Source organism: Nomascus leucogenys, chromosome 13, assembly GCF_006542625.1.
Source record: "Nomascus leucogenys isolate Asia chromosome 13, Asia_NLE_v1, whole genome shotgun sequence".
NCBI lineage: Eukaryota > Metazoa > Chordata > Mammalia > Primates > Hylobatidae > Nomascus > Nomascus leucogenys.
Window position 1 is genome coordinate 104960137 of NC_044393.1, and position 25267 is coordinate 104985403.

General features: G+C 37.6%; 1 protein-coding gene across 8 annotated transcripts in view; it reads right to left on the reverse strand.

Moving 5' to 3' along the window:
• LMBR1 (limb development membrane protein 1) overlaps positions 1–25267 on the reverse strand; it is a 208738-nt gene that overhangs the window by 31856 nt on the left and 151615 nt on the right. For 6 of the 8 annotated variants that reach the window (XM_030826305.1, XM_030826303.1, XM_030826302.1 and 3 more), the window contains 6 exons: positions 19575–19655; positions 14017–14093; positions 13305–13382; positions 11132–11205; positions 10780–10870; positions 9479–9545 (listed from right to left, as the gene is read on the reverse strand). In XM_030826305.1, coding sequence (XP_030682165.1) covers positions 9479–9545; positions 10780–10870; positions 11132–11205; positions 13305–13382; positions 14017–14093; positions 19575–19655 — 468 coding nt within the window. Of the gene's footprint in view, positions 1–9478; positions 9546–10779; positions 10871–11131; positions 11206–13304; positions 13383–14016; positions 14094–19574; positions 19656–21878; positions 22002–25267 lie in introns of all 8 variants that reach the window. The other 2 variants (XM_030826309.1, XM_030826308.1) reach the window with 1 other exon arrangement.

Consider the following 25267-nt stretch of genomic DNA (forward strand, 5'->3'; position numbering starts at 1 on the left):
ATTCCAACTACATGACATTCTGGGAGAGGTAAAACTACTGAGACAGTAAGAAGATTAGTGGCTGCCGGGGGTGAGAGAGAGAGAGGGAGGGATAAATAGACAGGGCACGGAGGATTTTTAGGGCAGTGAAACTACTCTGCATGATGCCATAATGGTGGATATGGGACATTATACATTTGCCCAAACCCATAGAATGTACAACACCAGGAATGAACCCTAATGTAAACTCTGGACTCTGGGTGATAATGTGTCAGTGCAGGTTCATCAACTGTAACCAATGTGCCACTCTGGTGGGAGATGTTGGCAATGGGGAAGGCTCTGCATGTGGGGGACAGGGGGTACGTGTGATATCTCTGCACTTTCCTCTCAATTTAGCTGTGAACCTAAAACTGCCCTAAAAAACTTGTCTGGAAAAAAAAAAAAAAAGGCAAATGAATGGCTGTCTGGAGATAACGGTGGATAGGGGAACACGAGTGGAGTCTGAGGGGAGAAATGTTTGGGGGTGATGAATATGTTCACTATCTTGATGGCAGTGGTGGTTCTACAGGTGTTTGTATAAGTCAAAGATTACAAAATTGTCACTTTAAACATGTGCAGTTTATTGTATGTCAATTATACCTCAATAAAGCTGTTAAAATGCATTTATTAGACTTCAGGCTATATACCCAGTATCATGCATTAATATATTAATGTATGGCTGTACCAATTACATTTATTTAGAAACTCTATATTTTCTGTATTTGTTTTTAAGTTAAATTTTTAAAGAATTTTTGAGTCCCTCCCATAGTCCTACATTGTACTGTGCATGTACTACAGAAGCTACAAAATAAGTATGTAAGACATTTATTCCCTCACGGTATTGATAGCCTTCCTAGGAAGACAAGACTTTTTAAACAATGCAGTATTTCCAGTATGGCCAAATGTCTACATACAAACAGTTAAGTGAAATGGGAAGCGAGAGTGTGTAAACCTCCCACCGCATACGTGTGCTAAATGCTGTGTGGCAGGCCATCCCTTTCTTCAAGGAGTGTACAGCTTTATGGAGGAAAAGAAAAGCCATTGGATATAATGTGATAAGTGACCTGGTAGATAAACGGAAAACTGCACCGAGTGTTATATGAGAGTGCACGGGAGATACCTCATGGCAAACTTGTTTTGTGGAGTTCATGGCTGAGCTGAGTCTTGAATAACATGTTAGGTTTTGCTGGAGAACAGCTGGTGAAGAAAATTACTCACAGTAAACAAAGCACTGTGTTCAAAGGCATAGAAGGCACAGCAGACATACTTTGCTTCTAACACACCTGAAGATTATACCTTTATTACTAATGGCTCAGAATGTGAGGTTTGGAAGGGCAAGAGATACAGACAGAGGTCAGGTATAGATCGTATGTGTTACCTTAAGGAAACTGTACAGTATTTGAATGGCAAACGTCTTTGCAGCATTTGGAGCAGGGAAATGACAAGATCACACTTTCACTGTGCATGTGTATGTGTGGTGGGGATTGAACTAGCCCTTAAATAACAAGTAGACTCTGAATGGAAAGAAAGGACAAAGGAGGTGCTCCAGGTGAGGACTCTATACACCAGAAAGGCAACTTTCAAAAGTCCTTCCACCTGCCTTTCCTTATCAAGTGCCTGGCACTAAGAAGGCAAATGCAAACACATAAAGACTGACTTACTAAAAACAATTAGGCCCTGGCATTAGATTGCCACGCCAAGGAAACAGAGAAGAGGACAAATATTTACTGAGTATCTACTGAGTAAAAAAGCCTTATAAAAAAAATACTTTTTTTTTTTTTTTTTTTTTTTGAGACAGAGTCTCGCTCTGTCACCCAGGCTGGAGTGCAATGGCGTGATCTCAGGTCACTGTAGCCTCTGCCACCTGGTTCAAGTGATTCTCCTGCCTCATCCTTCCAAGAAGCTGGGATTATAGGCGCACGCTACCACGCTTGGCTAATTTTTGTATTTTTAGTAGAGATGGGGTTTCACGATGTTGGCCAGGCTGGTCTGGAACTACTGGCATCAAGTGACCTGCCCGCTTCGGCCTCCCAAAGTGCTGGGATTACAGGTGTGAGCCACTACACCCAGCCAAAAAATAACTTATTGAAGTGAAATTCACATAACATAAAATCAACCATTTAAAAATAAACAGTTCAAGGGTTTTGGATGTATTCCAAAAAAATCCACTTTCTGTCTATGGATTTTCCTATTTTGGACATTTCATGGAAATGGAATCGTACAATATAACAACATAATGTTTTCAAGGTCCATTCATGTTGTAGTATGTACCCGTTTAGTTACTCTTTTTTCTTTTTTAATTGTGATAAAATACACATAACATGAAATTGACGAATTTAACCATTTTTAAGTGTACAGTTCAGTGATAGGAAGTATATTCACCATCGGTACTATCCATCCCCAGAATTCTCTTCATCCTAAAAAAATGAATAATCTATACTCATTAAACAAGAACTCCCATTCCTCCTCACCCTAATTCCTGGCAACTCATGAAATGAACTACTCTAGATACCTCTTCTAAGTGCAACCACACTTATAAAGAGGTGCCTTTTTGTGACTGGCTTATTTCACTTAAATGTCATTCCTTCTTTTAGCTGAATATTCCATTATTGTTTATGTACCAAAATCTGACCATCCATTCATCCAACGATGGACACTTTGGTTGTTTCCACCTCTTGGCTATTGTTGTAATGGTCTTTTAAAATATTAATAGTAAAACCAAAATATTTAGTCAGAAAAGCTTAGAATATGGAAATAAAGACCACCAGGGCAAAAGCAGGACAAATGGAGTATCTTAGTTCATCTATTCCAGAACACAACATACACTCAACATGGTGGCACCCACCGACATCAAAATACTTATTGACATCAAAAATACTTATTAACTAGATGCTGTGAAAAATAAAAAGATGCAGAAAAAAAGTCTTGTCCTTCAAGGAACATAAAGTTTCATGAGAAAGTCAATACAGATAGGTATGTATAAAACAAGGCTGAAAGTGCAAGACTCTGAGACACCTTCATGTGTGATGCAGGATTTGACTCTGCCTCAGAGAATAAAAAAGATTTGGACAGACAGAGAAAGGTGAATGGGAGAAGACTGTGGGAACAATGGGAACCAAAGCTCAGAGATGGAAAACCGTACTTGCAAATATCGAATCAATTTTAGTCATGAGGATTTACATGCAACAATTTCATTTTGTTCTAATCTGGAGGCAATTTAAATTTAGTCATCCAGAACTAGAGTATGTGAACTTGAAGACAAACTAAAATCCAATGAAAGAGAATTATAATTAGAATCCAAGAAAGAACCTTACGTGCTAATTTTCAAAGAAGTGCATGCCTAAGCCCTCCAGTGTGGATGGTAACTGGCTGCGATCTTCCTGAGGAAAGTTCTCCAGAGACGGGTCTCCATGGTATGGCTCAGTCAAACTTTCTCACTTGGAAAATTAAATATGTCCTTATTTCTTTTGGTTTGGTTTGATGTCTTCTTTTTCTGTCCTTCTCAAAGAAAAGGACATCTGCTTAGAATCTACTTCACAAACACTACTCTCACAATAAAATACTAAAATCATATACTCAGCTCTCTGCTTTTTATGCTACACAAGTCTGACTCTTTTCACTTTTAAAAAGGAAAATGAGAAGAAAGAGGTAGATGTGAGGCCGGGTGTGGTGGTTCACATCTGTAATCCCAACACTTTGGGAGGCTTAGAGGGAGGACCACTTGAGCCCAGGAGTTCGAGGAGTTCAATTTTCCAAGTGAGAAAGCCCAGGTAGTAGAGTGAGACCCCATCTCTACAAAAAATTAAGAAGTTTAGCTGGGTGTGGTGGTGGGCGGCAGTTTTCCCAGCTACTCGGGAGGCTGGGGTGGGAGGATCACTTGAGCCCAGAAGGTGGAGGCTGCAGTGAGCCGTGAATGATTGTGCCAATGCACTCCAGCCTGGACAACAGAGCTAAATCTTGTTTCAGAAAAAAGAGGTAGATGTGAGAAATATTACCAAGATGAAAGTGAATACTGCCATAAGGTACTGGCACAGAAGGTGGAAGCATTTACCGTAAGTCTCAAGTTTCTGGTTTGACCACTTGGATAGAAAGTGTCCCAGAGACTGAACGGAAATACAGGAGAGAGAGAAATGACAGGTTCTGTTTTAGAAATGACCAGTGTGAGGTGGCAGGAGGACATCCATAAGTAGCACAGAGCTAGACTTCTCTGTTTTAGCTTAGGGTGGGTGGTGGTTTGGAGGTCTCAATTTGGGGCAAATGAATGGGTGGTAGTTGAGGAGCAGTAAAAGACACAGCTAAGGAATGGCCAGAGAAGCAGGAGGGAAAAAGAGAGGAGCAGTGACCAGAAATGAAGACAGACAAGATTTGGGGGGTGAAATTACAAACAGTAAATGCCACAGAGAAATTAAAAATGGAATCCATAGAATTAGGCAATTACAAGTCACTGGCAAACATTAAATTATCTCTTTCTGTAACTCTCTTTTGGTTTGAAATTAATGTTCAGGTGACTGAGATCTGATAAAGAAAATTATTTCAAAACATTTTCTTCTTTTAACTCCCTCTAGGCAGCACACGAAGTTAAGAGTCATCAGAAATAAGGAGAATGCCAACAAAACAATTAGAAATAAAGTAATACTCCGGTGAGATTTTAAAATTTTCTACAAAGTACACATATATACACACAAACACGTGTATACATATGCACAGGAAAAGGTCTGAAAAGCTGTAAACCAAAGACACTTCTGGAAACTTGGAAGAGGAGACTGGAATTAGAAGTGGCAGCCGGATCTCTAATTTTTAGTATTCTTCATCAGGACTATTTATTTATGCATTCACTTATATGATTAAATGCTAAAAATACAATTTCCTACAAATGAGATAATTTGTTCATCTATCTCAGAAATGACTGTGCATATGTATTATTAAGAATACTTAGCCTGGCTAGGCACGGTGGCTCACACCTGGAATCCCAGCACTTTGGGAGGCTGAGGCGGGCAAATCACTTGAGGTCAGGAGTTCGAGACCAGCCTGGGCAATATGACATAACCCCGTCTCTACTAAAAATACAAAAATTAGCTGGGCGTGGTGGCAGGCACCTGTAATCCCAGCTACTTGGGAGGCTGAGGCAGGAGAATCACTTGAACCCAGGAAGCAGAGGTTACAGTGAGCCGAGATTGTGCCACTGCACTTCAACCTGGCAACAGAGTGAGACTCCATCTCAAAAAAAAAAGAAGGAAAAAGAAAAAAAAAATACTCGGCAAGGCCAGGCACGTGGCTCCCGCCTGTAATCTCAGCACTTTAGGAGGCCAAGGCAGGTGGATCACTTGAGCCTAGGAATTTGAGGCAAGCCTGGGCAACATGGCAAAACCCCATCTCTACAAAAAATTAGCCAGGTGTGGTGGTGTGGTGTAAGTAGCTAGCTGCCAGTAGTCCCAGCTACTCAGGAGGCTGAGGTGGGAGGACTGCTTGAGCCCAAGAAGTTGAGGCTGCAGTGAGCTATGATTGTGCCACTGCACTCCAGCTTGGGTAACAGAATTAGGCTCTGTTTCAGAAAAAAGAAAAAAAAAAGAATACTCAGACAGTTTAGAGGTCTTTATTCTTAGGACAAATTAGACCCTTACTATCATTTGTCTAGTTTTAATTGTAACATTTTAACTGTAACATTTTTCAAATTACCTCTTACGGTTCCCTCCAGCTAAATGGTCCTAAAGGAAATTATTTTCTGCATGAAAATTATAACAAATAAATTTAAAGTAGCTGAATATCAACAGGTGACTAAATTTAGGTATGTGTGACCCACAGACATTTTCTCAGACAGGGCTGTGTGCCCTGAAAGAAGTGTGGTGTCAGGAAACACATTTTGTAGATACCAGGAATATGAGTTTTTATGGTGATATCATGAGCTGCTCTCTTAACTGTTTTAGACATTTGGCACAAAATATTTTTGGGAATTCTTTATTCTTAAAAATCTCAACTGTATATATAAGCTTATTGCTCAGATACAAGAACATTAGTAATCAACCAAAAGTTAAGTCATATTATTCATTTATTATTTTCTATATCTGAATATAATGAAATCATATATACTTTTTGGTGAGAAATTTTCAATATAGGGTTTGAAATGATTTTTATATCAATGTCATAGTTAGGAATATATGACTTATACTTCCATTTCACATTTGTCATTGCTAAGCCTCTGTGAAAGCATTGTTTATTTCTGTTTCACAACAAGAGCTAGAGAAAGCCCAGGGTAAAGATAAATAGGGATTACCAAAACCCCAAATAAAGACCTCTCCAAAAAAGACCCATTATAAAACAAGGTCCCTTCATCAAGAAGTAAAAAAGAATAATCTACTTTACCTCCTGTAAGATAATAGATTATATGGGACCCAAATGAGAAATATGTGAAAATACTGAAAATAAATTCAAGCTGATTTGAAAAAGTGCTTTTGTTTTACTACAAGTATACTAAAAAGAAATTGTATTTGGACCCTACATAACTTATAAATTATAGAAAGAGCTTCCAAGATGAAAAATAACTGTAAAAATAATTACAATATAGTAATTATTAAAAGCATTTCAAAGACTATCATTTGCATTAGAGAAAAATTTTCCTCTTTAAAGGAGAATTCAAATAAAGAATAACACAAAAAAGTCAACCTCTCAATTGTTTCATGATTAAGCATAATAAAGAACATATCAGCAATCACATAGAATCTATTCTTATAAAATTCATTGCAACATTCAAAATATTTTATTGCACAGAATTTGGGACACCTATAGATAATTAGTTTGCTCTTGTTCTATTTTCACCTTGTTTGCAAACATCTCCTTTAATCACCCTGAGAGTCTATTAAACTACATAGTAAGTTGTTTACTAAAAATACAGATATCAAATCTCCCCAAATTTTGAATTCTGAAAACTTAAGTATGAACAGGCAGCAAAACAATGTTTTGAAAAATATATTCATTTACATGGCATTACTTTTGCAGGGTTCTAACAAAAAATTTTAAGTACAGATTATTTGTGTTTCCTATGAAAAATAAAACCATCATTTATACTAATTCTATTTAACCAAAAATACACGGTCAAAATTTTTCTCACAACTTAATTATTTGTGGCAAGTAATATGCTTATAAAATTTACTTAGTGGTGATTTTTCAGTTAGTACAAAATTTTTCATTCAAATGTAACAAGCTATTTAAAAGGAATTACTTAATAAATATGCCATATCACACCATGTACTTAAATCTAAAGCCTGTAATGCATCAACAATAGTGGGCAAATTTTTAAAAAAGAAACATGTCCATTGAACACTTTCATTTTTGAAGCAAAAACATCACCAAATTATTTCTTTTATACTGGATTCAATGTATTTCAAGTTATAATCAAATTTACACTCTTCACTAAAAAAACTTTAAATAATAGAAAAATTACACATATAGAGATAAAATATGATTTTTCTTGTTACTGCATTTCTCATTTCATTGTAAGTGATGGGGCACTGCTGGCTGATTTCACAGGAGCAAAGGAGACCACACTAAGGTCAGGGTTTCCTTGAGAGAGGCAACAAGAAAGACTGAAAAATGTCACAGCTTGGAATCTGATTGCTTAAATACATCCTCTATTCTAGTCTTATAAGCTTTTCAGCTGGTAAATCAAAATCCTGTTATACACTAGGATAATATTCATGACAATTCTCTATATTTTATCTTCTTAAAATCAAAGACTCAATTCTAAAGGGTTAATAGAGGAATTACAAAGTATCTCTCTAGTTTGCATTTCCCATAATGCTAAAATAAAGCTTTTTCTTTTAGTCTAGAAATTTGCTTTTTTAATACTGTGAAAAGCCTCTATGAATCTGTTTAACGTATTTATTTCTTTTCATCTATTCAATGCCACTGGGCATAACATGTAATGCAGTGCGTGTTGATATTTTGCAAAGCACCACATGACTCACTGTACCCTAATGCACTCCATTAATCCTGTTTGGACAGCTGGGTCCAGGCATTTGTTAGCTGCATTTTAATTGTTCTATCTTTCTTTTTTTTCTTTTTATTTATCTCTATGGCAAACTACTCTGGAATTTAATTTGTTGGCCTTCAAAAAGTAAATTTTACCATTAGTTTGTTTTCTTTGTATTAAAACTATACTCAGCATGTAATTTTCTTCCATATAATCGGTATATATTAATGATTAGCAATCAATCTTAAATAACAGTACAGTGAATGAGTTTCGTAAGTATTAAAATGATAGGTTGGCTGAAATATAACAGAAATTATTTAATAGACTGTCATAATATAAATGATAACATTTAACATCAAATCAGGTTGCTAAAGAGCATACTTTCAGCATTTTCAAGATTCACATACGCAGATGTCAAAACAATTACAAGTCCTATAAAGCAAACACAAAAGAAATAAGACTATTACCCACACCAGTTTTTTATTAGCTTATGGAACAGTGGTCCCTTTACATTTATACTTTAATTTTGTTTTCTATTACAAACATGAAATCCTTTGTAAGAATTATGAAGATACCTACAAAGCTTCTACTTTCTTTGCACAGCCTGCATCCCTGATATCTGTAAGTCTTCAATAAATAATGGAGGCAATATGACAGCTAACGCAAAAGCAACTCAAAGTTACCAGCAATTTTTATTATGAGCAAGTAGCTAAAATTTAATGATCGAAATTTTCCAATCATTTGTGTGCACTCTTAAGTCAATTCTAAGTCTAGAGAATTAGATAGAAATGCTTAATGGAAACTTTTGTCTGAAATAATATTTAGTGAAGAACTCAGAATATGGTCTACGATAGTGTTTTATAAAAGACGACTAAAGGAAGACTTACTCAACTATTTCAATGACAAAGCGAAAATCTGTTTTTCTTTTAAAAGATTATCAAATTCTCCGTAAACTGAAACATTAAGAAAATGACAGAAATGAATGACAGGCAAGTGGGAACTCTCAAGGGTGTCCTTTGAATCAGAGTGTGTTCTCAGAGATTACACTGCTTTCACCTCTATTTCGTGGACACAAAGCAGCTTAAAATAACTTACAAATTTTCAATTTTTTAAACCATACTAAATTATAAATGCTCAAAAACTTTTATATAGAAAAATTAGTTTAATGCAGTTTCCTCACTAGAGGACTCAAAAGCCTAACTTATAGATGTGTCAGTAAAAACAAAACACAACAAAAAACCAGGCCATTGTTTGGAGAAAGAATGCTTTTAAGTGTTTAAAAAATAAATAGTCTTTATTTGATAAAAGTACTTGTCTTGGTACGTCCCTATACATAAAGTATACAAGTAAAGGTGTAAAATGATGTAAGAAGAAACACTGTATTTCAAAGGTAATCTTTATGAAAAAGTTTAGAAAGTAAATGTTAAGTAAGTTCAGTAAAGACAGTTTTTAAACACGTGGATCTTCAAGTGAAAATTTCTCATTGACACTTACCCAGTGTTCTCGACATCACAGGCAGAGCAGAGCTCAACACCAAGATGGACACACAATTTCCAATGATCTGTTATGAGAAATGAGAAAGAATATTGGGCAGTTAAGCAGCAGGATGACAATCAAACCCAGTAACATTCTGAGAAATTATTGTGCATTCTAGTTACCTAGTGTACTTTGCCGATTTCTTAATGATACTTACTATTCAGTACAGAATTTTCAAAGAATAACACACTTTGAAAATAAATAAAGTTATATCTGTAAGTTCTAGAAGATGTTTACAGTACCTAGCACAGATATAGTTATTGAATACTTAAATTACTTGACACCTACATAATACATTTTACATTACTGATTGTAGTTGTTATTTCAAAAGGTTCTGCCTGTCAAGTAAAAAATAATTAACATATTGGATACTTCTGACTACATTTTTAAGGCCAGATTATTGCTTAAGATCTCTTTTATTACATCTATTTCTAATGTTAATTGTAAGATTTAAAAAGCACCAGAAATCCAAAACCTCTAAACTTTTGTAATAATGCATCCCATGTTTATTCTTCCATAGTAAATAAGAGGAGTTGAAAATACCAATTAATATTTATGATCGCTTAAACTAGATACTGAATCTCAACTACTTATTCAGTTTAAAGAAATAGCTGTGTGTGTATGTGTGTGTGTAAAATAACTTCCCCCCTTTAAGTAGGCTAAAAATATAAAATAAAAACAAAACAAGCTTGCAGCTCTTATTAGTTATTCTTCTTTGTCACCCTATGGGAATATTTTATAAAGATTCAGCCACTATATACAGCAACAGCCTTTTTATTCTGAAGCCAATGACATGTTGTGGAAAAAGTCAAATTAGCCTCAGACTACAAAATGTTTCTGAATAGAACTCTTCCGTCTTACTTTAATTATTCAAATTTGAAATACTTTGTCTCTACTACTTGTAGCAACTAAGTTCTTCAGACTTCAAACAAGCTCCCTGAAGTACAGTTAGCACAATCCAAGTTACTCATTAGCAATACGTTTTCTTTAGAGGAAAAAGAGTCCTTTCAGGAGCCTTCTATAGCTAGTTAACAAGCTCTGCAGTTCTCTGCATTTACAGTGAATGGACGCCATCCAAATTAAACAGGGTACATCCCTTTCCCACTCACTCAGCATTTTGAAAATCTTCCAGTTTGTGTTTACGCAACTTACAAACAAATACCTATCACTGCAAATGAACCATTCAGGATGACTATTAAATAAAGCAGTCTGTCTGGGAAGGCAAATGAGAGGCACAGTCACCTAAGATTCTACCTTACCTTTGTCATAGTTGTGTCATCTTTCTTGGGAGTAAAGTTTCCAAAAAATCGAAGGCTATAGAAGCCGACAACAGAGGACACCATAAGATAGCTGTGAGAATCAAGGAAAAAACTCTCCAACAGAATGCAAGTTTCCAACAGAATGCAAGTTTCCTAAGTTCTCGGCAGTCTCCAAAGTCTTAAGGCCCATAGGAAAAATAAAACAAAAAGCCACTTCAAGTGCTTGAGGAAGACCAGAAGACTAACCTGTTGTTTTCTCTTCTAGACAAGTGTCTTAGTAAATAAGCACTGCCCCAGAAAACTTGGTATAGAATTTGTGGATAGGCTGAACATTCAGTTAAAGAAAGGATACAAAATCAAAATGATTTCAAGTGCAGCTCCCACAAAACCAAACGTAGAAAGAGAGGCATTTCCTATTCCAGGCCCCTGGGGTGGGAGAAAGACACTTTTCAGAATTCGATGACACCATTATATTGGTTGCCCTAAAACAGCTGTTTCATAAATATAAGACAGTTGAAATTATGAATGTTTACTACTTTGAAATAACATCTAGACTTTCAAAGGCCAACAAGACACGACATTAGACTGATTTCATCAACAAATTTAGCCACCATGTTAACAATTTTAACAAGCTCAAGAAAAATTACTTATCTTAAATGTAATTTAAGTTACTTGTCAAGATGACATCCTTATGCTTACTGTTATAAAATGGGGCAACTTGCTACTTGAGGAAAAAAATCCTGAATAGTTTTGGGAAAGAGTTTTTAAAAACACAATAGAAAAATAAGAATAGGATATATAGCTATCTGAATGCTTACACAACATACAAAGATTACACAATTAAAGTATGTCAAAATTAAGCTAAGAGTAGAAACAGAGTAAATGTGCATATCCTGTTCCCATACCTGAAAGTGTCTTTTGCCCAAATTTTCCTTGGGAATTCAGAGTTACAAAAGATGTAACTGTTAACATAGATTTTTTAAAAGTAATGCTATAAATTTTTTCCTAAACAATTATCCCTATCTCAAAAACTATCTTTACCTAGAACTTAAAAAAATACACAAAAAGTTACTATTTTTATAATGAGATCTGAAAAAATCATTCCCTACTGAAGTAGAACAGTATTTTCAAAGATTACTAATAAAAGAAACTATCTGAATGTTTTACTTGTCAGCACAGATTACATCTAATAGAAACACCAGGAATAATTAAGAATCTACAGTCAGCCCAATAAAAAATAACTTTTTGACAATCTTTTGAAGAAGAAATAAATGATGCTGGTAGAAAGTGATGGGGTTCGAGACAGACTACTCCAAAATATGAGACCTGGTATTTGAGAAAACCTAGGAAGGTCACACACTGATCTGCCTCCTTCTCCTGAAAAGCAGGCCATAAGACCCCCATTCGAGGGTGCCCCCCCAACCCACCCAGAGGAGAGGCACATGTTTATCTCCAGAGACACGAGGACACCGAGAAGAATGTGAACAGGCCTTGCTAAATCCCCCCAGTTTATAATCATTAGATCACACCCCTGTCTTCCAGTCATACTTCCCCACTACTGTCCACTCTTCACCAAACCTGAGCATAAAAGTACACAGCTTTTTCTGTTTCTTTGGTCTTCTTTATTTCTGAAGACCCCTGTGATATGTAAAACTTATCTTAAATAAGTTTGTCAGCTTTTCTCTTATTAATCTTTTGTTATAGGCATCTCAGCCATGAACCTTCCAATAGGTTAGAAAAAGGTATTACTTCTTCTCCCCTACAAAAGCTTATTGATCAACAGAGATAATACTTTGGAATTATGCTATCTCAAAAGAAGCCATGTAGGAAGGATTAACAGTATCTAATTTTTTTACACAATTATACAGGGATCTCCTATAACGTACAAGTCATTCTCTACTAAGCACTAAGGGGGATGGGTACAAAAATATACTATAGGGCTTAGGACTTGTTTTGTTGATATAGTAAAATGGATTAAAAGTGACTAGGAAGTCAGTATAGTAAGTGACTTCCTGTTCTATCAGTGGGTTTGGGTATAAAACTAAAGAAAAAGATAAGACTGTACATGGCAAAGGGTAGTTTCTTGTCTGTCTGTAGGATGAGGCACCTGGAGCATGATGGTGGGCTTATACTCATGGAGAAGAGGCTGTAACTGAATACAACAACGGCAATAACAGATGGCACAAGGTCCTGGAAAGACTCAGGTGGGGGGATCCGAATCAAGACTATGGCTAAAGGAATTTCATATAGCCAAATGAATTTCAGTAAAATCAAGATAAACTCTGATAAGAAATCTAAAAGGAAATTCCAACACTTGAAAAAAGGGCCCTGTCAACCCAAAGTAAAAACTTAGAAACAAAAATCACAGTTTATATTATAAAGGCTCTTTGCATAAAGAAATTCATACAACTTGAAGTAGATACACGCACAAAGGTGAATGTTTTCATTTGCTTACTTGAAATACTCAGGGTATAGACATAGAATACTTTTGCAAAAGAAAGACATTTTAAACGATTTTACTTTACCCTTGTTCCTTTTGGCATTGCTGTTTCATCAACCAATAGGCAAAGAATATTACAAGCCACCAAGAGGACCGAGATGGACTACAAGACAAACAGCAAACTGTCAGCTCTCAAGATTTTTCACCAATACAAAATATTAAAATCTAGGTAACCAAATATATGTTTCAGAATAGAGGGAAAGCAGACAAGACCAAAACACTATATATAAAACTAAAGTAATCAGACTACAAACAAGAACTGACAAAATTCTAAGAGTCTGCAAGTTATTGTAATTTCAAAGCTTGTGACAAAAGCTGGTAGTATATAGATCCTTTTACTAAGTGACCTCACCAGTTGGAAACACATGACTCCACGGACTTAAAAAAGTGGTAAAATATTATCAGAACTAATTTCATAATGTAATTTTCATATTTTATCACAGAATTTAAAGCAGGTTATCTGCAACACCTTGTTTTCTTAATTTTCAATGAAAAAAAGACTGAATTTCCTGCTTTCATGAAGAAACAGATAATCTTCAGAATTTTTTTTAAATTGCCATTAATTTCCATTTTTGCTTTATTGGATTTTCATAAATAAAGGCAGAGAAAGATTTTAATCCTGTTGATAGAAAACTAGTTTATGAAAAACCATTTAGCTGAGGGAGCTGCCATACTCAAATGCTAAAGTAAATAAAATATAATTTGCTTTTATTTTAACTAGGCAAATAAATTCTTACTGTCTCAATAAGAAGGAGAACCATAACAGCGGGATACACCAAATTTCTTTCCCATGCTGAAGCCTTTTTTCGCCTCTCTATTAAAAGGAAAAACAAAATAAAACAAAGTTTTCTCCAGATTAACATTTTCATTCCATAATGCTATAATCTGTTTTTTACATAATTTCTCTTTAAAAAACATAAATTACTTTTAATTTTCCTCCACAAACTATAAAAACTAGAGATAGGGCCTTGCTCTGTCACCCAGGCTAGAGCACAATGGTATAGCCACAGCTCACTGCACCCTCCTAGGCTCAAGTGATCCTCCCATCTCAACCACCCGAGTAGCTGGGACTACAGGTACGTGCCACCATGCCTGGCTAATCTTTTTTATTTACTTTTTGTAGAGACAGAGTCTTGCTATGTTGCCCAGGCTGGTCTTGAACTCCTGGGCTCAAACGATCCTCCCCCCTCAGCTTCCTAAAGTGCTGAGATTACAGGCACGAACTATGACACCCAGACAAAAATCAGAGTTTTAAAACCAGTTTGCTACATTAAACACCTCAATCCTGTGATGCTTAAATTTCAGCTCTGTGAAGACATCTCAATTGTTAAGGAAATATATTGTTAATATACGGCTGACTCTGAAAATACAGACATACAGTAGGCCTTCTATAGCTACAGGTTCTGCAATAATTTTTTATCATATGTGGATTTTGGTACCCATGGGGGTTCTGAAACCAGTCCCCCACAAATACTGAGGGCCTACTATATTTGTATTTCATATAGATCTACATATTGACATATATATCTGAATGAATAAAGTTATATGAATAAAAATCTCTTCTATTTTTGTTTTGTTTGTTTGTTTGAGATGGAGTCTCGCTCTGTCTCCCAGGCTGGAGTGCAGTGGCACGATCTCAGCTCACTGCAACCTCTGCCTGCCGGGTTCAAGTGATTCTCCTGCCTCAGCCTGTAGCTGGGACTACAGGCGCACGCCACCACGCCCAGCTAATTTTTTGTATTTTTAGTAGAGACGGGGTTTCACCATGTTAGCCAGGATGGTCTCGATCTCCTGACCTCATGATCCGCCCACCTCGGCCTCCCAAAGTGCTGGGATTACAGGTGTGAGCCACCGCGCCTGGGCCCCCTTCTATTTTTAATATCCCAAAGATAAGCACTTCTAGTTTTCTAAAGGCTGGAAGCAAACTTCTACTTTTACCTATAACACCAATCCTCATGCTAAGAACAAGTAGAAAAGATGAATCAAACTTAATTTTTAAAAAATCTGTATGAGCATATCAGAGAGCTATCAAGACAATGAAAATTGAGGGGCCAATATTCTGTGAAGTGAACTGAGCTAAGACCCCCAATTTGTTCTACACCTTCTGCTGCAAAAGCCATTTCCCAATATATAAATGGCATGGACCCAAGGGGTTGAGAAATCAATGGGTAAAGGCAATGATTCTAAAGCAAACCTTTCAGCAAACTCAACAGAGCCAAGAGGACAGACATTGGCATTTGGGGCTACCAATGCAGTCAAAATTTGAGAGGCTATGATCATACAGAAAAGAAAAGGGCAAAGAAGTGAACCTGGCAGACAGTGCCACTTTCCCTTCAAGATGCCAGTGGCTAAGAGGCCGAGAAGAACAACAGAAAGATGCAACTATGAGGCTAAGCAGCCAAGCAAAGCTTCTGTCAGGCTCATGTTTCTTGAGAGGTAAAAACTAAAATTCATTAAGAAAAGGAGGTCATAGTCAATAACTAAGCAACTAGGCTTTCAATTAGGACCAATGAAAAGCTATACCCTAGTATGAAGGAAGGACAAAGTGGAAATGGACCGGTCATCGTAAAGACTAAAGCCTGTCCTTGAATGACCTCAAACCTAATGGATTAGACTGATATGTCCCTACTGTAATTGTCTGCCAGAAGCAAAAGTACATTCTCTCAAGAAGAAGAAAACATCATACAGAGTTTCTGTAGTTTTGTATAAGAAATGTCTGGCATTCAATTAAACATTACCAGATATGGGAAAAAGAGGCCAGGCACGGTGGCTCACGCCTGTAATCCCAGGACTTTGGAAGGCCAAGGCGGGCCCATCACGAGGTCAGGAGTTTGAGACCAGCCTGGCCAACATGGTAAAACCCCATCTCTACTAAAAATACAAAAAATTAGCTGGGCATGGTGGCGGGCACCTGTAATCCCAGTTACTCGGGAGGCTGAGGCAAGAGAATCACTTGAACCCATGAGGTGGAGGTTGCAGTGGGCTGAGATCAGGCCATTGCACTCCAGCCTGGGCAACAAGAGCGAAACTCCATCTCATAAATAAACAAATAAATGGAAAAAGAGGGGAAAAAAAAGACAACAGAAACAGACCTCCAGGTGATCCACATATTGGATTTATCAGAAAGATGCTTTAAAATAAATGATTAACATATTCAATAAAATAAGTGATAAATGGAAAATTTTGCAAGTAAATTTAAATCTATAAAAAATAAACAGAAAATCTAGAACTGAAAAATAATGTAACTAAAATAAAGAATTCAATAGTTTTGACAATAGTTATGACACAGCTGAAAGAAAGCAAAATGGAAGACAGACCAGTAGAAAATATCAGAGCATTGAAGCATGAAGATAAAAAAGGAGATAAATACAGAAAAGAATATAAGAATGAAAAAGTCTAGCATATGTGTAACTGCAGCCTGAGGAAATAAGAGAGAATGGAGCAGAAGCAATATTTGATAAGACAATGGCCAAGATTTTCCCAAATAGATAAAAGACATCAAGCCACAGTATCATGAAGTGACACACAGATTTCAAGAAAGATAAATACAAAGAAAACCAAATCTAAGCCTATCAGAGTAAAATTGCTAAACAAAGACAAAAGGAAAATCTTTAAAACCCTTTGAAAGAGCAACAACATGACTTTTAACAAGAAACCAAAAGACAGTAGAATAACATCTTTCCAATGCTGATAACTACCAAACAAAAATTTTTAGTATGTTTTCCAATAAACAAAAACTGAGAGAATCTATTGCCAGAAAAACCTCTGTTTTTCAAACAGAAGCTAAATGAACATTAGAAATGTAAAAATACAAATACAAATCAGGAACATATGAATTAGAATACCAAAGAAACACCACTTCACATCCACTAAGTCAGTAAAAATTTTAAAGTCCAACATTGTCAAGTATAGGCAAGGATGTGGAGCAACAGGAATCCTACTCATGCCCAGCAGGAATGCAAATTAATACAACTATGTGAGAAAACCATTTGGCTTTATCTACAAAAGTTGCACAGGCACATATACAACGATCTTGTAATTCCATATCTAGTATGTACCCTGGAAAAACATATATACCAAGAGTTACATACCAGAATGATTATAGCAACATTATTTGTAACAGCAAAAAACTAGAAGCAGATCTAATATCTACCAACAGCAGGATGACTGAAGTAACTTCAGGAAATATAATATTATTAACAGAAATGAAAATAAATGAACACCATATTTGATTTTCAAGAATGCAACACTGGACTTCCACTTCTGAAGCTGCAGCAACAACAGGGACCAGGTTTGTCATCCAGCCTGAAACAATTAAGAAACCAAAAAGCACACAGATATGAAACAACAGTTTTCAAGACACTGGACATCTGATTGTGGAAGAACAATGATGCCTGAGACACAGGAAACAAACCACACAAGCCCTTTCTGACCCAGCTTACTGTCTTGAGAGTTTCCAGGCCGTGATGCAGGAAGGAGGAACACAAGCTGAGCCCAGCTCATCCCTTGAGTTGAGAGCATGAAATGGGAATCTGGGGAGACTATGTCAGCTGGAGTCTGCGCAGCAAAGTGCCAGACAGGTGACTGAAGCACAGAAAAAGAACTCCAAGGATCTGCAAAGAGTCACCCTTGAGTATTCAGTAAAGAATTCAGTAAAAAATTCTCGAGTATATCGGCTCAGGCATGTGAAGAAACAACCCAGGGCTAAAGAAAGAACCACCCCAAAATATGAAAAGAAATAGCACTCAACAATCACAAAAGGCCAAAAATAGTTGCTTCTCCCACAAGACAGTACAGAATCTCATCAATCACAGGACATTGGATAGAATTTGTAGAAGGGTCTTGCCTCAGCAGTGGGGAATACTTAACCCTAGAGGCAATGATCCCCTGGTCCAGCCTAAAAAGTCTTCAGAACAAGACACAATAATATCAAACTGTTTCCAAGTAACTTAACTGCATTTCAGAACAAAGTTCCTCACGTACAGAACTACTATAAGTGGCCAGGCATCGTGGCTCACGCCTGTAATCCCAGTACTTTGGGAGGCCAACATGGGTGGGAACACTTGAGCCCAGGAGTTTAGATCAGCATGGCCAACATGGCAAAACCCCATCTCTACCAAAAAACACAAAAAATTAGCCAGCTGTGGAGGCATGCACCTGTGGTTTCAGCTACTCAGGATGCTGAAATGGGAGGATCACATGAGCTGGGGAGGCAGAGGTTGCAGTGAGTTGAGATCGCACCGTTGCACTCTAGCCTGGGTGACAGAGTGAGACTCTGTCTTAAAAAACAAAACAAAAAAAAAGAAATACTATAAGTGAGGCACCCAACAAGGGTAAAATCTCACCTGAGAAGATAAAATTCAAATTATCTATTTTCTAATCACAAGTTTCCAGGCATGCAAAGAAGCACGAAAATACTAGTGATTATGTGGAAAAAAATCAATCAAAACATATCAAGAACTAACACAAACATTAGAAGTAGCAGACAAAAACATTGTAAGTGTTGTCATAACTATATTCTATATTTTCACAAAGAAGGAGGACACAGATTGAACGTGTTAATCAGAGACATAATAGAAGATACAAAACAGGCCCAGACCCCCAGAGATGAAAACTGCAGACTGTAGAAAAACAAAAAAGCAAAAACCACTAGATTAAAGGCAGATTAGACATGCAGAAGATTGGTGAAAGTGAAGACACAGCTATAGACGCTAACCAAAATGAAACACAGCAAGAAAAAAAAACTAAAAAATAAAGGAACATCCTTAAGCTATAGCCTAAAATACACGTAACTGGAGTCCCTGAAAAGGGAAGCATCAGGGGAAAAGAAAAAATATTTGGAGAAGTAATCGTCAAAAAATTTCCAAATTAGTTGAAAACTATTAAGCTCCTAGCTCTAAGAAACATGAGGAAAACTACCCTAAGGCATATCACAATCAAATTGTTCAAAATCAACAATAAAGACATCTTAAAAGCAGATACAGAAAAAAGACACATTAAAAGATAAGTATGACAGATGACTTGTTGGAAATAATGCAAGTGAGAAGGCAATGGAGCAACATCTCTGAATCTTTGAACCTTTGAAGTCATTTTGTACACACACAAAACCAAAAAAAGTGAATAAATGTAAACTTATCCTCTCCCCAAACTATAAGATAGTCTTTATTAATGATTTTGGGCAGGTCAAAAGTTTTAACATAAAGATTTCATAAATTTTCTAATATTTCAGACTACAGTAAAGTCTTTAATAAGAAACCAAGGCCAGTACACAAGTCAAGAAAAAAAAGTACAATACCTAATTTTGTCTTAAGAGTCTTTACATTTTCAAGTTCTTGTTCCAACTCCATTATGTTGTATTCCACCGATGAAGACAGCCCTGTTCAAAGCAAAAAATATTTAGAAGTAAAACAGAACCCCTAACACTATAGAACAGGTAGCCCTTTAATTAAAATCTGAAATAACACACGGCAAATCCTGCTAATTGAAAATAACAAATGTTGCTGTGATTCAGAGGAAAGCACATCCATATAATTACCCATTAAAACTTCTTGCTGATTAAACACTACAAGTTTCCACAGAGTGATATAATGGACTATGGAAACTCAGAAGGGAGAGGGTTGGGATGGAGGCAAGGGATAAAAAGCGACATATTGGGTACAATGTATGCTACTCCAGTGATGGGTACATTAAAATCTCAGACCACACCACTATACATCCAAAACCACCGGTACTACAAAAGCTACTGAAATAAGAATATTAAAAATAAACACTACACATTTCCTAAAACATTTCTTAACGTGGTAAAGTTCTAATTTGATCTATTAATAATCTTTTCTCAATTACAAAAGCAACTTGGGCTTACTATAGAAAGTGAAAAAAATCAAGACCTCCTCTTCTCTATCTCACCTCCTTAAAATGACAATTGTGAACAGCTTGGCTGATGCTTCCATACCTTTCTTCACATTCAGAAGCACATTCATACATACATATGTATCATATGCATGGTTTTTATTACATGTTTTACATGAATGGGGTCAGACATATTACTTTACCATTTGCTTTCCTAGTCAATTATATGTCCCAGTTGACAGCTGAATAACATTCCATAGTACAGATGTACTACAACTTTATTCCCTTTACATATATTCAAGTTTTCAACTTTTTGCCACTAGAAACAGTGTTGCAATAAACATTCTTGTATGCCCATCCAGTACATTTTGGTTCTAATTATTTCTGTAAGACAGATTCCCAAAACTTAGATTGCTGAGTAGGGTATGAACATTTATAGTAGGCTACTTCCCCCAAATATTGTAATAATTTAAACTATTGAAATAATTTACATTTCTACCAATAGCTTTGAAAGTATCTATTTTCCAGTATCGTCTTCAGCACTGGATATTATAACTCTCGAATTCTACCAATGTGATGGGTGGAAAATGTTTTCTTCCTGTTACTTTAACATGCATTTCCCTAAATGTGGTTGGACATATTTCTGTGCGTTTATCACCTGAATTTTCCTTGTTCATATTTTCTGCTTGTTTCTCTAATGGTGGATCTTCGTATTCTTTATATTTTATCTGTTAAATTCTGAAACAGAGAAATTAAAATACCCACTACAACTGTACTTTAAGTTCTCTCAGTTTTTAAGAGTGTTTTTTTTTTTTTTCATTATGCATTTGTATTTGACTGCTGAGACTGGGAGGTTCTGTTTGCTAGGGTTTTTTTTTTTTTCATCCTAGACTGTTACATCTTCCTTATGAATCATGTATTTTATCATTTCATAATGACCCTGTTTGTTTCTAATGCCTTTCAACTTAAATTCCATTTTGTGGATTTTAAGTTCTACTTTCTTTTTGTTTTTACCTATCTTGCTTGCTTACTTACATACATTTATACACACACCTTTCATTTTAATCTTTCTTTTTCTCTTATCCAGCTGAACCTTATTGGAGGTTTCAACTGTATCAGTTAGAGTTCATTGGCTATAGGCAACTGAAATAGACTCACTAGTTAAAACAGAAAAGGAATTCATAAGATACAACCAGTAGGAAAATTTTCCAGTAAAAAAAGTAGAGGAAACGGGCAGCTGAGAGTTCCAGGTGGCAGAACAAATGGATAGTTTCCTCATATTGTAACAGCTGGGATGACTCAGTCCTGGGTACTCGCAGTCTGTATGTCACTATGAGGAAGAATAAAAGTCTAGGAAGCAGGCATCCTAATGGCATAGCTTAGAGACACATGTCAGTTTCTTGGAGAGCCGTGAACTTTGATGAGCAGTTCTGCCAATCTCATCTAACTGGAGAAATCCGCAAATCCAAATCAGGTAGTTTACTAAAAGAAAGGGCAATAGATGCTTGTAGCAAAAATGAGAAACACAGGTTGAATAATCCAATCTGATAAACTGTTCTTTAACAGTCAAATTCAGCCTATTTACACTTAGTAAAATATAGAGCTTGCATTCAGTATTATTTAGTATAATAGCTGATCAACTTTATTTTATACTTTCTATACTACTTGTCTTAATTTTAAGTGATTTTTTTAAAGGTTTTATCTTTATCAAAATGAAGCATGCACATAGCTCAAAGTGTCAAACACATGCATGGGTTTGCTGTCATGCCTCCTCCCTCCTGAATCCATTTTCCCAAAAGTCGCTGTCCAGCTTGTTCTTCTGGCACTTGCCTTCCTATTGCAACATCTGGATTCCCTGCACAGAGCACTCCCACTGTGGCAGGTGAGGACGCAAGTGTCTGAGCCACACACCTCTTCACTCCTCCCTTTCTCTCCATATGGCCATAATGATCACTTTAGCGAGACTGATATTCAATGTCTGCATTATTATAACAACCAAAATGCCTATCCACATAGCAAACTGTGACCAGCTTTCCTTCTTTCCTTAACATTCTTCCCACCCCCAGAATTAGCAATAATTTTTCTTTTACTTAATTTTCTATGTACTTAACACAAATTCAAAACCAAACATCCTGCCAAAGGTCTTTATTTTCTCCTGGTTTTTATATTCCTCCGTTATACTATCAACTTCATTTTCTTGAAGAAATTTCTCCCAGTGTCTTTAGACCTGCCCACCCTAGATGGACTGCCCTCTGTGCCTCCTGCACCCTTTCACCCTGGGACTGCCTGCCCGCATCTCCTGTGGAGCACCTCTTATTTCCTACACAGCCCATTATCTTCTCTTCATTTACTCCCTTGCTTAGATGGTGCATATCCTCCAGTGGCTTGCTAAGAAAAGGGGAATGTGAGGTAACTTTTAAAGACTATACAAGTCTGAGTACTTTACCTTTGCGCTTACATTATAGTTTGATTAAGTATAAAAAATCAAGGTCAAAACTAATTCTCCTTCATAATTCTGAAGGCATTGCTTCATTGTCTTCCTGCTTCTAGATTTGCTTTTGAGAAGTCTGAAGCTATTCTTATTCCTGTCTTTTTGAATGTGAACTGCTTGTCATTTCCCTTTCAAACTATGTAGGATCTTTGTCCCCAGTGTTCTTGATGAGAGTCCATTTTCATGTATTGTGTTGGGCACTAGATGATCCCTTTCAATCTCCAAATTCATGTCCTTTAGATCTGGGAAATCTTCATTTTGTCATTTCCTCCACCACATTTTCTCTCCTCTATTTGGAACTCCTCTAAGTTGGACATTGGATCTCCTGAGCTGGTTCTCTAATATTCTTAACTCTTCTCTCCTATTTTACCTATTTTTGCCATTTTGACCTATCTTCTGGAAAAGTTCTTTATCTTCCAATCTTTTTGCTATGTTATTTCTAAATTTCAAGGATCCTTTTCTGCTCACTGAATATCCCATTTTTATGGAACCTGGTCTTTCTCATGAATGTCATCTCTATCTCCGCCAGGATATTGACAGATTTGTTTTGAGACATTCTTCTCCCATGCATATTTCTTCTCCTCCAAGCTCTCCTGTTTGATGCATATGGGAGACTTTCCTTGGATATGTGGTGAGCCTTAGTTGTCTGCTCATATTTAAGACTAAAGCAGTAGGAGGGCGGAGCAAGATGACCAAATAGAAGCCTCTACCGATTGTCTCTGCTGCAGGAGCGCCACATTTTAACAACTACATACAAAATAGCACTGTCATAAGAACTAAAAACCAGGTGAGCACTCACAGTACTTGGTTTTAACTTCGTATTCCTGAAAGAGGCACTGAAGAGGGTAGAAAAGACAGCCTTGAATCGCCGATGCCAACCCCTCTTCCATCCCCCAGCAGCGGCCGGGTAGTGTGGAGAGAATCTGTGTACTTGGGGGAGGGGCAGCATAACAAATGGGGGACTTCGAATTGCACCAATGCTGCCCTGTCACAGCAGACAGTAAAGCTGTGCTGGGCTCAGCCACTGCGTGCCCACAGAAGGAGCACGTGGACCAGCCCTAGCCAGAAAGAAATTCCCCATCCCAGTGGTCAAAACTTGAGTTTCTCAGCAAGCCTCACCATCACGGGCTACAGTGCTCTGGGGTCCTAAGTAAACTTGAAAAGCAGTATAGGACAAAAGAACTGCAATTCCTAAGCAAGTCCTGCTGCTGGGCTGGGCTCAGAGCCAGTGGACTAGGGCAGCATGTACCACACAGAGTGGCTAAGGGAGTGGTTGCACCACCTCTCCACCAACCCCAGGCAGCAGAGCTCACAGCAAGGAAAGTGACTCCTTCCTTCTGCTCGAAGAGAGGAAAGTAAAGAGAACTTTGTCTTGCATTTTGGATACCAGCTCAGCCATAGTACAATAGGGTACTGGGCACAGTCATAAGGGCCCCATTCTAGGCCCTAGCTTCTGGATGACATTTCTAGACACACCCTGGGCCAGAAGGGAACCTGCTACCTTGAAGTGGGAGACTCAGTTCTGGAAGGATCCATCACCTACTGACTAAAGAGCCCTTGGGCCCCAAAGATCCAGGAGTGACACATAGCTAGTATGCCATGGGCCTTGCTTGGGAAGACTCTGAGACATGCTGGCTTCAGGTCTGATGCAGCGTATTCCCAGCTGTGGTGGCTACAGTGGAAGACTCCTTCTGCTTGAGAAAAGCAGAGGGAAAAGTACAGAGTACTTTGACTTGCAGCTTAGGTACTAGCTTGGCCACATTGGGGTAGAGTATCAGGCTCTTCAGGCCCCCGAAACCAGGCCTAGGCTATTGAACAGCATTTCTAGACCTGCCCTGGGATAGAGGGGAGCCCGCTGCCCGGCAGGGTGAGTCCCAGGCCTCGCAACATTCACAAGCTAACTGCAGAGCCTCTGGACATTAAGTGACCACTGGCAGTGGCCTGGCAGAACTCCCCATGGGCTGGCAGTGGTAGGAGCAGGAAGAGTAGCAAGGACTTTGTCTTGTGGTTTGAGGGTCAGTTTAGCTGCAGTAAAACAGAACACCAACTAGACTTCTAAAGTTTCTCACTTCAAACTCTGCCTCCCAGATAGCATCTCGGGACCTGCCCTGGGTCTGAGGGAACTTTTCACCCTGAAAGGAAGGACACAAACCTGGCTGGCTTCCCCCACTACTAATCGTAGAGCCCTAGGGCCTTGAGAGAACAAAGGCAGTAGCCAAGCAGTGTTTACAGTGGGCTTTGAGTGAGACGCAATGTTGTGCTGGCCTCAGGTCTCACCCAATGCAGGCCCAGTGGTGGTGGCCACAGGGGTGCTTGCATCACCCCAACTCCAGCTCTAGGAAGTTCAGCACACAGAGATGTCGTTTGTTTGGAGAAAGTAAGGGAAGAGAACAAGAGTCTCTTCCTGGCAATCCAGAGAATTCTTCTGGATCTTATCTAAACCCACTGAGGCATTAGTCTGCAAGAACCACAGCATTATTGGGCTTGAGGCCCAAGTTCCTTTGAATATCCGGAAAGCCTTCCCAAGACAGACAGGCACAGGCAAGCCCAGACTGTGAAGACTACAAGAAATACTTAACTCTTCAATGCCCAGATATTGATGAATGCCCAGACACAAGCGTCAAGACCATCCAGGAAAACATGACCTC